The 17,857-nt window shown below is 38.9% G+C and overlaps 1 protein-coding gene across 2 annotated transcripts in view; it reads left to right on the top strand.

Annotated features, from left to right (window-relative positions):
• Rspo3 (R-spondin 3) overlaps positions 1–17,857 on the top strand; it is an 82,192-nt gene that overhangs the window by 16,530 nt on the left and 47,805 nt on the right. For both annotated transcript variants that reach the window (XM_028766463.1, XM_028766464.1), the window contains exons 2-3: positions 11,792–11,983; positions 13,680–13,826. In XM_028766463.1, the coding sequence (XP_028622296.1) occupies positions 11,792–11,983; positions 13,680–13,826 (339 nt within the window). The remainder of the gene's footprint in view (positions 1–11,791; positions 11,984–13,679; positions 13,827–17,857) is intronic.

Below are 17,857 nucleotides of genomic sequence, written 5' to 3'. Positions count from 1 at the left end.
CAAAACATGTAGTAATTCCATCCTTTGTGTCAGACTCACCTGTAATGCTTCTTAAATGAAGATACAAAAGTCTACCTTCTGTATTCCCAAACCAAAATTTTTTTAGAAGCATTTGAATTTTAAACACATCCTTGGACCATAGAGACATGAATAGACTATTTTTGTGTTCTTGTATGTGAACAGGAAGGCTGGTGAGCTTGAAGACCTGAAAAGAATTTCAGATTTTTTGGGAACTGGAGGTATAGGCAGTTTTATGTGGTCCAACATAAATGCTGGGAACTGAACTCAGGTATACTGAGAGAGCTGTATCTGCTTTTAACCACTGAGTCACCTCTTCAGCCTCGCTGTTAATATTTTTATTATCCATCTTTTCTTAGTCTGATAAGGCCTTTGTCTTTGGTGAGTTGTTACCCCCATAGGCACACCTTCCTGGAATGTGGTTAATGGGTCATCAGTAAAACTCCCAGTCTGTTTCTGTGATCCTTACAAAGCAGCTTCTCTCTTTGACTCTTAGTGAATTTCTGCCTCCCATGCTACCAAAGAAGTATGAGTATATGCCCTCTTTCCACCCTTTAGTATTGGCTAGATCTACCGGCTATCTCAAATTCACACAGAAAGAGACAGACTGTCCAGTACAACAAAGTATCTTCTACTTATGTGCTCCTTTCTTTGAAATAGAGTCTCACTGTACATTCTGGCAGGCCTGGATTTGTTACATAGATCAGGCTGAGCTTAAACTCACAGAGGCCTATGAGCCTCTGCCTTGGAAGTGTAAGGCTTAAACGTGTTGGCTACCACACACAGCTATAATTAGGATTTATTTTTTTTTCTCTCATTAGTTCTGTGAGAATCTCACACAGCATACATTATTTATAGTCACCCCTCCTCACATTTCCCAGGTTTACCACTCTCTCCCTACTCAACAAACTTATTTGAGGGGCTTCACTGTTAGGGAAATTGATTTGCTGATCCAAGCAGCAGTCAATTTCCAATAGCTCCTCAGCTAGGAGTGGGACTTCATGCCTACCTCCCATGTCCATGCTGGAATTGGATCTTGTTTGATCCTGCTGGGACTTCAGTCTGCTGCTGCAATTCCTGCGAGTTAATAAGTGCGGCTGCCTTTCTGCATCTGGAGGAAACCAGGTTTTTTTATTCATCCACCACCTCTGCTTCTTTTACTCTTTCTGACCCTCTTCCAAATGATCCTTAAAACTTGGTAGATGTGACATAGATGTCCCATTTTAATAACTTGGATAATTGTGGTTGTCTATGTTAATCACTGTATACTGCAAGTAGAAGGTTCTCGAATGAGAGCAGAGAGATGCATTCTTCTATATGTTTAACAATAAGCCAGTAGAAGTTGGGTTAAAACTATGGCTATTTAGCAGAATAATAATAGCAAGTTCTCCCATTAAGCCTATGACCTGTCTATTCACAGGTTCTTGGCCCAACACTATTGTCATGTATGGATTTTATCTTGTAAAGCGTAACTTAAATCATTCAGAAAGTTTTTTACTCCCATGATGTTCTTGTCACTATTGCATCAGTGGGTGTGTCTTTCCAAGCCAGTCATTATTATAGCTCAGAAGAGTCATACATTGGTAAGATTGATGATTTTTTTTATCTTCTAGCAACATGTATAGCTCCTTCTAGAACTATAAAGATTATCCTGTAGAGATGAAGCTTCCAAGTGAGTATGATCCCGATTTTTTTTTTCGTGTTCTGTGACTCAAATACATTCTCTCTTCTACAATAGGGTCTTACTTTAAAGTTCTGGAAGGTAATCAATATAGTGTTGGCATTACAATATATCAATAGCATTATTCTCTAATGTTTGGGAGGTTGGCGACTATGAGACCTTACTTGTTAACAACTCTAAAAGAAGGTACAGCTCATTCCTGACACTGTTTTTTGTTGTTATTATTGTTGTTTTCTTGTTGTTGTTGTTTTCTTTTGTTAGCTTCTGGCATTTCATAGGGGGCATTGTCATCCTGTCATAAAGGGGCTCCATTACAACTTTGTACAACTTCTACAGTAGTAGTTAGCTTTCCATGTGAGCTTTTCAAAGGATCTTTAGTGTTATTGATTCCTTCCTCTCCCTTCTTTCCTCCCTCTACAATGTTGTCTCACATCAACCTCAATCTCACCTTTGTTCCATTAATCCCTTTAAACCTCTATATTCTTTTCCTGTCTCTTGAATGACCACAAATGCTAGTTTGGATATGAAGGGTGGGGAACACTCATTCACTACTAATGGAGTACAAACTGGTGCAGCCACTATGAGAATCAGCATAGAAGGTCCCTAAAAAGCTGTAACTGGGTCTATCACCTGTATCACCTCTGCTCTGTTGTAATACTCAATAAATGGAAACAGCCTAAATGTCCATCCACTGATGAGTAAATAATGAAAATATGACATGTTTACACAATGGAATACTATTTAGCTGCTAAGAAGAAAAGAAATGATGAAATTCACAGGTAAATGGATGAAGCCGAATGCAATAATTCTGAGACCAATTCCTGAAAGACAAACATCACATTTTCTACCACTTGTAGATCTTATCTTTGAATTTTCAGATACTTGCACTGGATTTGGAATACCCAAGGAGATCAAATTATTACTAAGGAACAGTGGAGATAGTGTGGGGCTTCCAGGAATGGAAGGCAGAAGGTAGTGGTGCTTAATGGGTTTCTAATAAGTGTCTATAAAAACATTAGATACTTTGCACAATGTCAACCTTGTTAGAATTTATCAAGTAGATATTCCTGTACTGCACATAGGCAACCCTATATTCAAAATGAGTAAGCAACATATGCCAACATAAATAATCAGATTGTAACTATCTTGACACAGGCAATTTGTTCTATCCATCTTTGTGTGTTTGCTGTCTAGCAGGGTTAAGGTGTTGAATAACTTGATTTTTAAATAAATACTTGGAATAAGAGATAAATATTAGTAATTTAGCTTGAAAAAAATAGAACTGGGATTCCAAACCAGACTGTGATCTGAGAGGCTGTACTCTGTACTCTATTGGCCTCCTCTGGGAAGTGTATAGGGCTCTTTTCCAAATGAGGCACCAATGCAATGAGTGCATATCAAAGTTTGCAAAGCATCTTGCTCAGGAAGGTACATTGATATTCTTCTGTTTCATCAGCAGTTTCATGTATCTAGGAGAAACAGCCACTGATTTTCTCTTCTCAGAACTTTAAAAGTGACACATAAAGTCAGGTATTTTTGTTTAATGGTATGCTTGCTATTTGCACATCTTCTTGTGCCTATTAAAACACCACAAATCTCTGCCTGCTGTTTGCTTATGCTAAGGCTTCGGCCATCAGATATGCTACTTTAGCATGCTATGTGGCATGAAGATCCAAGTTTATTCATAATATAACAAAGTAGAGTTTGTTTTTTCACACAGACTGAAGTTTGTTTCACTCAAGAATGTGAGTTGGTAGTTATGGCTTCACACCCTTGCAGGGTCAGTACCATTAAACGATCACATTTTCTGTTTATGTTGACTTCTAATTATTTCTCCCATTAAAAAAAATGGAAAGGTTCTGTTAGCCAAGCCAGAGCACATAATGATTCCCACTGTTGGATGAACACTGTTGGACCTGTCTCCTGAAAAACGCTGTTATTTACCACCCACAGACTCATCAACAGTCCTGGCTCTCTGCAGGATCTGGATTCTCAGCCCTCTCCAACCCCTCTTGTCCTCTCTTCACCTCCACTTGGGAACATGGCCACTTGGAGAAAGGGAAGCTTCCCCTCCCTTAGAAACAGCTGGGAATGCTGACTCAGTACCATACATTTTAACCCAGAGCAGAGCGTGCTCATTTCATGATGGAGTTTCTATTTGTGGTTAAGGAAAAGACTCTTCACTTTTGATCCTTCAGATGCCTTTGATACAGCCTCGGCATTGAACTGAACCAGTAGATCAGACTGGCTGGGCACAAGGCAACTAATATGATTATTCCTACTACTCACATCGACTTTGATATCCACCCATGGATTATTAATCTTTTAATGAATAAAGTAACATATGGTGGAGATTCTTATGTAAGTCTTATTAGAGTTGAAAGTCACAACAATAGTGGCCTGAACTACTAGTCATATTTCAATTTGCATCACTAATGGTATGATTTAGAAAACTCAAGAAAACTATATGTAAGACTGCTTTTTAAGTTTTTATTCTTTAATGATCTCTTGTATGTTTCATACCTTTCTTTTTCTCTTTCTCTACCCCAACCCCCAAATAAATTCCACTAAAAGAGGAATGAATATTTAAAACCCCCAAGCAAATTAAAGTTACTGCTAGTGGGAGACAGAAGGGTACAGAGAGGAAATGGAATGTTCTCACATTAAAGAGAGAGAGAGAGAGAGAGAGAGAGAGAGAGAGAGAGAGAGAGAAAGAGAGAGAGAGAGAGGCAGGCTCTTTGAGGATTGGAATTTGAATGCGAATCCCCAAGTTTGTGCCTAGTTACATTTCCTTTAATATAAAAATTAATAAAAGAACATATTTTCATGAAACATTGAATGCCTGTTTTTTCCCAGATCCATAAGATTAAGAAAAATTAAAGCAAATGGCACTATCAGACCAAATGATTACAAATGTTTACAAAGTACAGTCCATATGCACTTGATCTGTGACGTCAGTCATTTAAGATGGGTCTTTGGGATCTGAGCCTACCCTCTTCTAACCTTGTCACCTGCCAATCACAGTGCTGGGGCCTCACAGGTTCGTTTTGTACTGTTCCCTGTAGCCTGCTCGTCCTCACTGCTGTAGTCTCTGCACTTGCTGGTGCTCGACTGGGTAGATGCTTCCTTGGATGCTCAAGGATGGTTTCCAGGGCTTCTTCTTACCATCCAGGCTTCAAACATGAAAACTTACAAATGTCTGACCTCATCACCATGTTTATAGTAGCACCTCTAAGTGATTCTTTGTGTATTCACCTGAGATCTATGTTTATCTAACTCTCCATTTATATAAATACCAGCAGGTTAATGTCATGACACCAAGAACTGGAGAACTTTTACCCATGTATCCTCTGCATCATATAACACAATGAGTTCTTATTTTTCTTTAACTAAACCTTAATTCATAGTTCGCCACTTCTCTTTTTATCCCGTTATACTGTAGGGTTCTAAAACAGTGTTAGGGTTGGGAAGATAATTTGGTAGTTAAGAGAGGCCAGACAAGCATGAGGACCAGAGTTCAGATACACAGAACTAATGAAGATGCTGAGTGAATGTTGCATCTGCCTGTAGTTACAGCAGCAGTTCTCAATGTGTGGGCAGTGACCCTTTGGGTGCATTGAAGGATCCTATCATAGGGATCACCTAAGACCATCAGAAAACACAGATGTTTACATTGGGATTCATAACAGTAGCTAAATCACAGTGATGAAGTAGCAACGAAAATAATTTTATGGTTGCGGGGTGGGCGTGGACCACAGCATGAGGAACTGTATTAAAAGAGTAGCAGCATTGGGAAGGTTGAGAACCATTTCCCTAGAGCCCTTGACTGCAGAGACAAGAGATCCCTAATGACAGCTGGCCAGTGAGACTAAACAAATTTGGGAACTCCAAATTTATTGACAGATCTTATCTCATTGAATAACGTGAGAGTAATTGACATGAGGGTTCCCCATACCAACTGCAGGTCTCCATATGTACACACACACACACTTACACCACATACACACATAAGAGGAAAACTAACATTGTTATATTTTATTAAATTACTGTGCACATTAGAAACAAGCTTTGTGGCTACATTGACACCTATGCTTAATTCCTCCAAATTGTGCAAAAGGCAATAGAGTTTGAACCATGGTCAGATGTAAGCTTTTAACTTAGAATTTAACTTAGAATTTAAAAATTCTCAATATTTTCTTTTATATTCACCAAAATATTTGTAAGAGACTATCAAGTAAGTCTATTTTTTAACATTTGATCAATCATCCCTAAATCTTCAGCTACTATAATATCACTCTATAATAACTCAGTGAGACCTGCTGCCATAATATCTTGGGTACCTGATTGTGAAGAAGTACATTTCCTAACTTAGTCAAGATAAAAAAAAAAACCCTCCTAGATTAATGAAATGCTAAAGGACATCTAAAAAAAATCTTTTTTGTTTAACTTTCTGTTAAATAGTCATCAATTTAGCACTTGCCTTTAAAAACACAAGTACACAGCTTTTTTACACTACTGGTTTCATTTATTCAATCCTACTCATTATTAAAAATCAATGCAATAAATAGTCATTCTGAATAGATAATGGAAGTTATCAAAGAAAGTATCAGACCAAATAAACTCCTTAATTGGAGAAACATTCAGTGTGAGCATGCGCATAAAAGGAGAGAAATCTAAAGTGAAGATGACATCTTTTCTTCCTGTCCTTTCTCATAAGACCCCTGCCAGGGTCGGGGTAGTATTTTTGTTTGCCTGTTTCTTTATTTTTTTGGTTAAAATAAATTTATCAAATTTGTGAATGCATTACATGTTAATTATATAAATTGTAAAATTACAAAATTGCCCATATATAATGAGCACGTACATTGACTCCAGTCAAACCTGTCTTATAAACTTAAAGATTATTAAATTTGCATTTTGGAAAATTCTTCAGCCATAAGTAAATGAGGAGTGCAGATCATCGGCAACACACAATAGGTCACGTTCACATACACTTGTAGTAGATGAGAATTAGGCTTCCAGTTGAGCATTAGAAATGGAGTCAGGGAAGTTTCATGAAGATTGCTCTGAATTTTTACATAGAGTTCTTGATACTCAGTTGGTTTGATGCATGACAAACACTGTGAGTCACAGGGTGAACTTTTTCAGCTAGATAGAAAACTTGGTTAGAAATCACTCAAGAAGACTTGGCATCAGACAGTGGACACAGCTTTTAAATGATGCATTGATCTACTATCTCCACATAGTTAGCTTTCATAAGATGGTAGAATGGGAGGGTTTGGAGGGAAAAGAGGAAGAATTTTTGTTGCTTTTGTTTTTCCTACTTATTTTTTTCATTTATTTACACTCTAGATTTTATTCCTCTTCCAGTCCACCATCTGATTGTTCCGCATCCCATACCTCCTCCCTGCCTGACTGTCTCCAAGAGGATGTCCTCACCAACCACCCTCCACCCCACCAGGCCTCTGAACTCCCTGAGGCTTGAGTCTCTTGAGGGTTAGGGGCATCTTCTCTGACTGAGTCCAGACCCTGCTGTATATGTGTTGAGGGCTGTTATATGCTTCATGGTTGGTGTTCCAGCATCTGAAAGATCTTGGGGGTTCAGGTTAATTTGAGACTGCTAGTCCTCCTACAGGGTCATCCTCCTCCTCAGCTTCTTCCACTTTTCAAAAGGAAGAAATTTTATAATTATATTATAATCTCAAAAAATTTCAAGTTCAAACAAAGCAAAATAAGGAAAAAACATTTTAAAACAGTTTTGACAATGCATCTTTCAGTTGTAATTTAAATAGTACTAATTTTGCATAAATGTCAAAAGATTCCAATTTGAATTCCTGTAAATTGCATCGATTTTCTCATTCTCATCTAATCCCCTTTACATTAACATTTACCTGTATTCAGAGAGAGTTACCAGGTACCAAAGATGTATATTTCAATCTCTGATTTCAGATGTTATTTGCTCCGTAATTTTCCATTTTCTTGAGATCTAGCTTGGAAATTCAAAAATGACTGATCATCATAACATCTACTTTCACAGGTTGCAGACCAGTTGCCATGGTGAATTCTATTATTTTATGAGACACTTAAATGTCAAGTGTCTCAGAATGCTTCATATGCTTCTTCTTTTCAACACCTTAACTAGCCATCACCAGAGAATCCCATGTACACCCCCAATAAACACTCCAAAGTAAGCTCTGTTTCTGTTTAAGCATGTCATATTATACCACATTTTGATAAGCATACTCCCTTTTCCTCTCAACCTTGTTCTAATCCTCCACCTACAGGCTTTTTCCCCCTAAGCAGTAACTCCTTACTCTTTCTTCTCACTATCAAGAACTCAAAAACCCAACTTCCCAAATCTCTTTCTTGTCCAAGTTATTCTGTTGGTTACCATATTTGTTTGATTACACCACCTTGGTACTTTAGGGACATGCATCAAACCCTTATGTTACCATTCTGCCTTAGCTTAATGTGAAGTTACTATGAGCACCTTACTTAGAATATCACCTCAAGTATCTTATGATCTTCAGGTCTGCTAAAGTGTTAGGGAAAAACCATTTCAATAGAAATCACAACACATCATTTACCAGATAGAAACATATCTTGTCTTCAGAATGCTTGGCATGTCCATAAAAGGTTTCATAACCTAGATGCACCCTAGGCCTCCAGTCTTTTACACTGTCTGATTTCTTCCTTTACCTGAAACGCACGCAGCCTTACATTAAACTGATTCCAGGCTACTTGTTTAACTGGAGCAATTTTGGTGTTTCCCCCTCTAGCCTGACATAGTCAAGTATGTGATGATAAACTCCAACTATTTTCTAAAACAAAGTGGAAACTCTTCTACGGCATGTCTCCTTCCTCTCCAATGTCACAGTCTCCAATGTCCATATACAATGGCAGCAGAAAGATATTGTCTGACAAATATAATAAAATATAAGGAAAAAATAAACTTAATAGTATAGGGCAAAAAGGCAGGAACATGACAAACTAAAATTCTATTTTTTTTTGTCTTAGAATCACAAGGTTTTATGGCACGAAGAGTTCTTACAGGCAATCCAGACCAAAGTTTTCTGTGGTTTCCATATAAAAAGTAAAAGGCCTTAAGTTGAAGTTTGGGAAATTTGTATCTAGTTGTGTAATACTGACTATAATTTCAGTGATCCTTATACAGCATTCATGAAACCAGTCTCTACAGTATTCACCCATAAAATCAGGATCCCAGAATCTGAACATCAGAGTCTTAATGTCTGTCATTTCCCATGGCTATGGCCATTTAATATTTCCCAAAGAAACCTATTTTTTCAGTCACTTTATGCTCAGTCATCATTGCCCAGATTGTACGTTCTCTGATTACAAACAAGCAAATCCCCACCAAAAAGCACTGGGACAACTGAACCTTCATTGCTCTTTTGAAAACTTTGTGCATAATAAAAACATGCAGAAAGATTTGTGTTGACTTGCATCATTTTCTCTGGGACAAGTCTTAGAGTCGCAGGGACTTGAGCAAGGTCTTAGAATATCTTACTGTGTCACAGGAAGTGGTTGCCAATCTTTAGACACACTCAGACCTGACTCAGAAGTTTCTGAATATCCAAATCCAATTCTTTAAATGAAACACCTTAAGGAATGTTAGGGTTTGAAGTTCTGAAAGTGTAACCCACATTAATATTAATAATTGATATATTTAAAGTAGTTTCATAATTCATAAATGCTTGCAGTACATAAAATTTCAAAATCACATTTTTCTTAAAACACTTCAGTGGTATCAGTGTGGATCCTCTTCACTGAGCCTGGAATCACTGCTTGACTGAACTGGAAGCAATTAGTTTTTCAAGTATGATCTACTTTTCCACAGATGAGTTTTGTGAAAATCTTTCACAGGTTTCACTTGGACCTCTAGCATCTGACTTCAATTTTGATGGATTCTGAATGCTTGGGGTTCTATACCTTTCCTTTTGAGGGTATATTCCTGCTTTTTCTTCAAGCATCTCCCTCACCCCCAGTCTCCCAGCATAAAAAATGACCCTGATATTTGAAAAGGAGTTTCTGGTACAAATCCCTCAGGTCCCATAATGGCAAACCCTCCTTGTCCACTTTATAGGACCGCCACACCCCACAGAAGAGCATGGACAGGAAAAGCAGCCCTCCCTTCCCCCACATGTTTCCTCAGTTTATTTATGAAACGTTTTGGAATGAGAGAGAGCTGCTTGTGGTTCCTGTGGCTTATTCAGGGATGGTTTCCTGCAGGCTAGGGAAGCAGGTCAACTGAATGACCTCTATGTAGCTATCCCATATACCCCAACGGGAAAGATCTTGGTTATGGGCATCATTTCTAACTGTGCCTGAAAGGCTTTGTTGCTCCAATGAAGAGCTTAATAACTAAATGTCATTGTGAATACAGACTAATTCTTATACTTGAAATATGAAATAGTTCTCACAGGCTATGTTTTGAAATCTTGATCCCCAGCTAGTAGGTAATAATATCTAGAGAAGGTGTGGAGACCTTAGGAAGGGCCTCACTAGAGGAGAAAGATTATTAATGTGGGACCTTTGAAGTTTATTGCCCAGACCCCAGTTGTCCTCCTGTGATCTGCTTCCTGGTGTGGCACCATAAGACTGGAGGGCTTTGTTTCTGCAATAAAGAGCTTACTTATCAGACATCACTGTGAAGACAGATTAATAGTGGCAATGTCTACTGGTGTTTATACCTTCCTCCATCAATAAAAAAAGCCAGAAATATGCTAAGATACCTTTAGATACCTATGTGTTGACTTTTGCTTCTCAAAGGAACATGGTTGGCTTTCTAGAAAGTCCTATATAGGATTAGTATTGTATTTGCATACAGAATCTATTGGTAAAGAAGGTAACTTTAAGACAGGCTACATGAAGCATTTGGTCCTGTCAGAAAATACATAATCAATGCCTATAAGCAAGTTACATGAGAGGAGTTCAAGTAAATGATTACTCTAATATTGGTTTATATTTGTTCAGACTTCCCAGGGAGCGTTCTTTCTTCATGCATTTATAACTTAGAAATCTAAGGGGGTGTGATGACAGTGACCCTTCCCCAAGCCTTGTCAGTACTAACATTCCTTTTACTTGAATGAATTGATTTAAGTAGGGGGGCACAAAAACTCTAGGACTTCTCTCCCCCCCCAAAAAAAACCCAAAATAGTAAACACAAATTATGATTCGTGCTGGCGTTTGATTCATATAGACTTACTGATAAGACTCAGATGCAAAGTTTTATATTATATCAAATTTAATGGTAAGGAGAAATATTTCAGAAAAGCACTGGGCAGTGACAGTATGCTAATGTAGTTCCCAAATCAGCTTGAGTTAGATCAAAGAGTAAAATATTCTGCTAGGTCAAACTTGAAGTAGATGTTCCAGACCCAAGGTCCTTGCTCAACTTCTTCACTCAAGTTCATGGTATTACACTTGTTGGGGAAATCAGAGACAGATGCTTACCATCTATGACACACAAAATCAAGCCAATTTCACCAGTTTCATTGCAAAAAAAACAAAACAACAAAACAAACAGCAACAACATCATCAACAACAACAATAAGAAACCACAGGGGCTAGAGAGATGGCTCAGAGGCTAAGAGCACTGTCTGCTCTTCCAGAGGTCCTGAGTTCAATTCCCAGCACTAGATAGTGTGTCATATCCATCTATACTGTGATCTGACTTGCTCTTCTGGCAAGCAGGTGTACATGCTGATAGAGCATTAATAGACATAAACCAAATAAATAAGCCTTTATAAAAAGGACACAAAATTAACAAGCCTTCTTTTCCTGTATGCTGATTCAGTAATTATATTTTACTGAGATTTTTAAATGAATCATTTGAATCAAATATATTTTGTATTTTCAAATACACAAATGTATGAGATTTCAAATTAAAAATATACATGGTTAAGTAATGTTCTGGGGGAAAAAAAGAGGTAGGGAAAAATCTTATCTCATTTGCCCACTATCACCAAGTCAAAAGGTAATTAAAGTTGACATATACGAAGAGGAAAATGTCATTTAATCTTATACCCACCATCTAACCTCTCTCTCTGTCTCTCTGCTTCATCTCCCCAGTGCATCCTAACGTCAGCCAAGGCTGCCAAGGAGGCTGTGCGACGTGTTCAGATTACAATGGGTGTCTGTCGTGTAAGCCCAGACTGTTCTTTGTTCTGGAAAGAATTGGCATGAAGCAGATAGGCGTGTGCCTCTCTTCGTGTCCAAGTGGATATTATGGAACTCGATATCCAGATATAAATAAGTGTACAAGTAAGTGCCCATACCACTTTATACTTGTCATTTTTACCTCATCCCAGGAGATTTCTCCTTATTAAGAGAGCTCCTAATAAACCTAAAATACTCAAAACTAAGTAATATTTACATAATTTAGGAAAACACACACATAGACTTAGCCCTCAGGACAAGAAAACTTTCAGTACTAACTTAGAAAAATATCACTTGAGCTTTGGTTTTGTTTGCTTATTTGTTGTGTTTGATTAAACACCCTAAAGCCAGGAACCAGGAACATGATTTTTCCTAACTAGCCCTACAGAAAATGACTATAGATATCAGAACCAATCGAGTTCCCATTACCTTACAAATATCCAAGTATTCAATAACTGGAAGAATTATTTCAGCTATTTTGGCTTCTATAAGTTTCCGGTATAGCAATGAAAATATTCGTCGGTTGGAAATCAAGTTTATGAGGACTGTCATCTTGGCCTCAAAATTCTAGCCTCAGCAATGGAAACCAAGTGACATTTGAAAGGTCTAAAATGAGAAAATATCCCCTCTCCCTAAATATCATGTGTCACCATACCAATCCTTCCAAGCCATCACCTGTGTCTCCTGTCCCTGCCACACTGCCACCTTCCTAAGAGTGTCCGAGACCAGGACCTGTCTGGGCAGTGTTGTTCCTCACTGGCTTTATCTGGCACCTCGGAAGCTGCTTGAGCTGTCATTCAAGATTCTAAAGGCATCACTCTCTTACTGAGGTGGCCTAAGGTCCTTTCCTCCAAAAGAACTGACCTCTTCCACTTGTCAGCCATCTTTCCTGTTTTTCTTACATTTATCCATTGCTATCGGAACTATTGTTTTCCAGAACACTTACCACTCTGGAACCTATTTTCTTTTAGCCTTCCTGTGTGACTGACTCGTTGCTAGATTTGAGCCTTAGTTATAGTAGCTGTGAATGAGAGTCATTATAGTGACTACTGTATTGGTTTATGCTAACATTTAGGTAACAATGTTGCAAAATACTCATAATAATGATGGTTCATGGTAATCATTTTATAAGAGTCTATTACTGATATCATTTACTGTGTCTCCTTCTAGAAGGCCAGCTTTGTGAACCCTGGGGCATTACCCGATGAACGGTATCAACCAGTATTTACAGTTTTTGACATCTAGGAGATAAATATTTGAATGAACAAATAATCCTTGAGAACAGTATAAATAATTGTCTCAGTGTATATTATTCACATTCAAATGAAACATCATTACTATCACTTAATACAAAGAGCTTCTTGACCAAATGGACAGGTTGAGAGCTTCTTATATGAAACAGAAATGCCTTAGGAGGGTTTTGGATTTGAGAATGGTTGTGTAGACTTTACTGGCAGAATATCCCTAGTCTGAACATCCAAAATCTATAACATTTTATAACATGATGTCAGCCATGAATGTCTCAGATTTTAGAGAACTCTGTACTTTAGATGCTGGAAATAAAGAGGGCCAGCATATGTTACAAAGGTATTTGCATGCTGCAATCTATACTATGATTTTTAAAGGAGGAACTGATTCATATCAACTAGATGACTTTGGACGAGTCCCCAGTTCACTCTAGCAAAATAATATTGAACCCTGACATTGATGCCAAAATTGCATCTACAGTGGGAAGACGATCCAGCAGTAGTTTGGAGAACATAACAGAGTCACAATTCTTTTTCTGTGTTTTTCCTTTCAGAATGCAAAGCTGACTGTGATACCTGTTTCAACAAAAATTTCTGCACAAAGTGTAAAAGTGGATTTTACTTACACCTTGGAAAGTGTCTTGACAGTTGCCCAGAAGGGTTAGAAGCCAACAACCATACTATGGAATGTGTCAGTATTGGTAAGGAAGGCCTCTAAAATTTATAATGGATGATAAACACTTCAGATGACAATGGCAATCTTTTTTTTTTTTTCATTAACTCAAGTTGTATTATATGCCAAAAATAGACAGAATTTGTATTAGCTAGGGTTTTACTGCTGTGAACAGACACCATGGCTACTCTTATAAAGACATTTAATTGTGGTTGGCTTATAGGTTCAGAGGTTTAGTCCATTATCATCAAGGCAGGGACATGGTAGAATCCAGGCAGGAATGGTGCAGGAGGAGCTGAGAGTTCTACATCTTCATCTGAATGCTGCTAGTAGAATATTGACTTTCAGGCAGCTAGGATGAGGGTTCCAAAGCCCATGCCCACAGTGACACACCTACTCCAACAAGGCTATACCTCCTAATAGTGCACCTGGGCCAAGCATATATAAACCATCACATTCTACTTCCTGTCCCCTATAGGCTTGTTCAAACACATGAGTCTATGGGGGTTGTACCTAGTCTTATCATAATAGAAAAAATGTTTAGTCCAACTTCTAAAGCCCCCATAGTCTATAGCAGTCACAACAATGTTAAAAGTTGTGGGACTGCGTAAGGGTATTCTGGGTCATGGCTGGGCAGTTGCCTAGAACCCCGAGACTCTGCGTGAGAACCAGCAGGAGTTTGGCGAACCCCAAGAACCCAGCCCCTCCCAAAGTGCACAGGTAGAGGATGTGACTAGAGGCCTCAGGGCCTAGGGATTTACATACTAATGAAGGCCAGAGGGTGGAACAAACTAAGCATGCCTCCCCAGATCCTTCCCTGATCCTCCCCAGATCTTCCCTCTTTCTCCCTCCCTATATAACTCAGAACTGCCCTAAGTAATAGCCAGGAGCTGGAAAGAACCCAGATGTCCTTCAACTGAGGAATGGATTAAAAAAATGTGGTATATTTACACAATGGAGTATTACTCAGCTATTAAAAACAATGAATTTGAGAGGTTCCTAGGTAAATGGATGGAACTAGAAATTATCATACTGAGTGAGGTAAGCCAATCACAAAAGAACACACATGGTATTCACTCACTGATTATTGGATATTAGCCCAGAACCTTAAAATGCCCAAGATGCAACTCACAGGCCACATGAAGTCCATAAAGAATGAAGACCAAGTGGGGGTGATTCGGTCCTTCTTAGAAGGAGCAACAAAATACTCAAGGGAGCAAATATGGAGACAAAGCGAGGGACAAAAACTGAAGGAGGGGCCGTCTGAAGACCTTTCCACCTGAGTATCCATCCCATGTGCAGTCACCAAAGGTAGATGCTGATGTGGAAGTCAGGAAGTGCATGCTGATAAGAGCCTGATATGGATGTCTCCTCAGAGGTCTTCAAGAGTCTGACATATTCAGAGGCAGATGCTCACAACTAGCCATTGAAGTGATCATGGGGTTCTCAATGGAGGAGTTAGAGTGAAGACTGAAGGAGCTGAAAGGATTTGTGGCCCCATGAGGAGAGCAACAATACCAACCAACCACAGCTCCCAGGGTCTAAACCACCAGCCTGGGAGCACTTATGGAGGGATCCAGGGCCTTAGCTGAATATATAAGAGTGGAGGGCCCTGCTGGGCACAGGTAGAAGATGAGATCCTTGACCTCATGAAGGCTGGACGCCCCAGGGGGTGGGAGTTTTGAGGGTGGGGAGGTGGGAGTGGGGGGGTAGATAGAGGTTACATCCACAAAGAAGAAGGAGGAGGTGTGAGGGGATTGGGGTTCCTGGGTGGGTGGGGGATGGGGTAAGGGGACAACATATGAAATGTAAATAAAACATCCAATAAAAAAAAAAATAAAAAAATAAAATAAAAAAAAAAAAAAAAGAAGAAGAGACCAGCATCACTGAGGTGAAATCTTCTGGGAAGTGTTTTCTGAGAGCACAAAGAAGCTGTGTTCCAGAGAGCCAGGGTTGTACCTTATGATGCAGTTGTACATTTGTAAGAGTCACTCAGGTGGTCCTCATTTTAAAAGCATGAAGGAGTAATGAAGATCAGCTGAGGCGTGGCACTGTGAGAAGCCATGAAAGGTCGTTAGTTGCAGTTGACAGCCCAGGACTGAAGGATTCATGCAAAGGAGTTGAAGTTTGGCACCATAGAAGAGAGATTATGAGAAGCTATTGAAGTCTAGTTACAGCAGAAGACCCTAGTGTTTTAGAGATGTCAGTACCATGAAGTGATCAACAAAAACAGCAGTAACAGTAGAATGGACCAACATGAGCTTAGAGTGCTACAGAAGGCAGAGCTGGAGAAGTGACCCTAGGCCTTTGAAGGACCCCAGAAGATCATGTGTGGATCCCACACACTGAAACAGGAAGCTGTATAACATTGAAGTTTACAAGATATTCAAGATGCCAAGACAATGGCAATCTTACACAAGATCCTGAGAGGCTATATCTAAAAGCCTCTATTCTTCTTTGTTTACAAAGATAATATTCTAAACCTATGTTCGCATAGCCATATCCTGCATGTATTATGGGTAATTTGAGAGTGTTCTATTTGAGGACTGCTCATAATTGTTTCAAACTACCCTGATCATCAACGATTTCTTACATTTCAGAGGGAAACAAAAAAAAAAAATGGAGGGAGAGAAGGAAGGAAATGTGTGTGTTGGGGGAGGGAAACAAAATTAACTGATTTCCACTTTAGACCAAGACTTTTAAGAAAAATCCCTAAATTTGATATTAACCCATAATCAAATTACATTCCACGTGGTGGTATTTTTTCTTGATATTATCCATTAATGCTGTTGTGGCCTTCTTGTTCAGGTATTAAACGCAAAAAAAAAAAAAGAGAGAGAAAAATTTGGATGCCGTCAAACTGACAGAATGAAACAGTCCAAACTTTGATTAATTATAGGCCTGGTTTTGTGGAGGCAAGGTCCCTCAGACAAGTTGTCTGTCTAAACAACAGATCACGGTTAGGCTCTGTTTTCCCTGTTTAAGCGTTACACAGCTACTAGAAAGATTGGTTGGATACACACTTGTGGGACAGATGCCAACCTGAATGGGAAAACAGAAAAAGAGAGCTCAAAGTCCCCTGGGCAATGACGCTGTCTGACACTGGTGTGTGGACACAGACCTCCTGATGCCATACAAGAGAGTTTTCAGAAGTGCCCCAGGCTCCCCACAGTGTGTTTCTGTTATAATTAAAGGTGTTGGAGAAATAATTTTAAGTTAATTTTAAGTAGCTCAACCATTTTCAGGAAAAATGCAACTTTTATGTCTGTACATTGGTTTTTTTGTTTGCTTGCTTGTTTGTTTTGGGAGAAGGAAAACAATAAGTGAGGTTTAAAAGTTAACCCTGGAAACGCTGATAAACAGCAATTTCAAATCAATCTGTAACTCTTTTTGCTTAAGTCTTCCCTGGTCACGAAAAACAGCTTAGGAAAGGGCTACAGAGTCCACGAGAGCTCCTCTGACCTACTCAATCCAGAGTGCTGATGATTAGCGGGAATAAGTCCCGAGCAGTAGAAACAACAAGAAACACTCCTGTGAAACACTGAAGTGTAGATGCCAGAAGCTTGCAGGATTTCTTTACCGAGGATAAAAGACAGACATTTAAGTTTTGTTAGTTGTTGAAAGTGTGTCATTCAGCCTTTAAAAGTTAGACATTCTTTAATACTTTCCTATCACGGAGAGTGTTTAACATTGGCACTGTGAGATTAGCGTTCAAAGAAAATTGGTTTTATATCCCAAAAGTTACCAAGTCTATTTTTTACCATAAATTTCAGATGATGATCATGTATTTCAAATATCACTAGCTGCCAAATGGCCATTTATTGAACAAATGACCTAGGACACAGTTGATTGCCATTTCTGTTGTAAGTTATGACGTTTCGTGGTCATAAAAACAGGAATAGCATTTTAAAACCAGCCAGGGGAGCACAGCACTATACTACTGGAAACCGAGAGACACAGGCATGAGGGTCATGAGTTTGAGTCTAGACTGGACTGAATACAGAGACATTGTTGGAAGGAAGGAAGGAAGGAAGGAAGGAAGGAAGGAAGGAAGGAAGG

Source organism: Grammomys surdaster, unplaced genomic scaffold (genome assembly GCF_004785775.1).
Source record: "Grammomys surdaster isolate TR1022 unplaced genomic scaffold, NIH_TR_1.0 168, whole genome shotgun sequence".
Taxonomy (NCBI): domain Eukaryota; kingdom Metazoa; phylum Chordata; class Mammalia; order Rodentia; family Muridae; genus Grammomys; species Grammomys surdaster.
The sequence above is the reverse complement of the archived record's forward strand: the minus strand, read 5'-3'. Positions and strand labels throughout refer to the sequence as shown.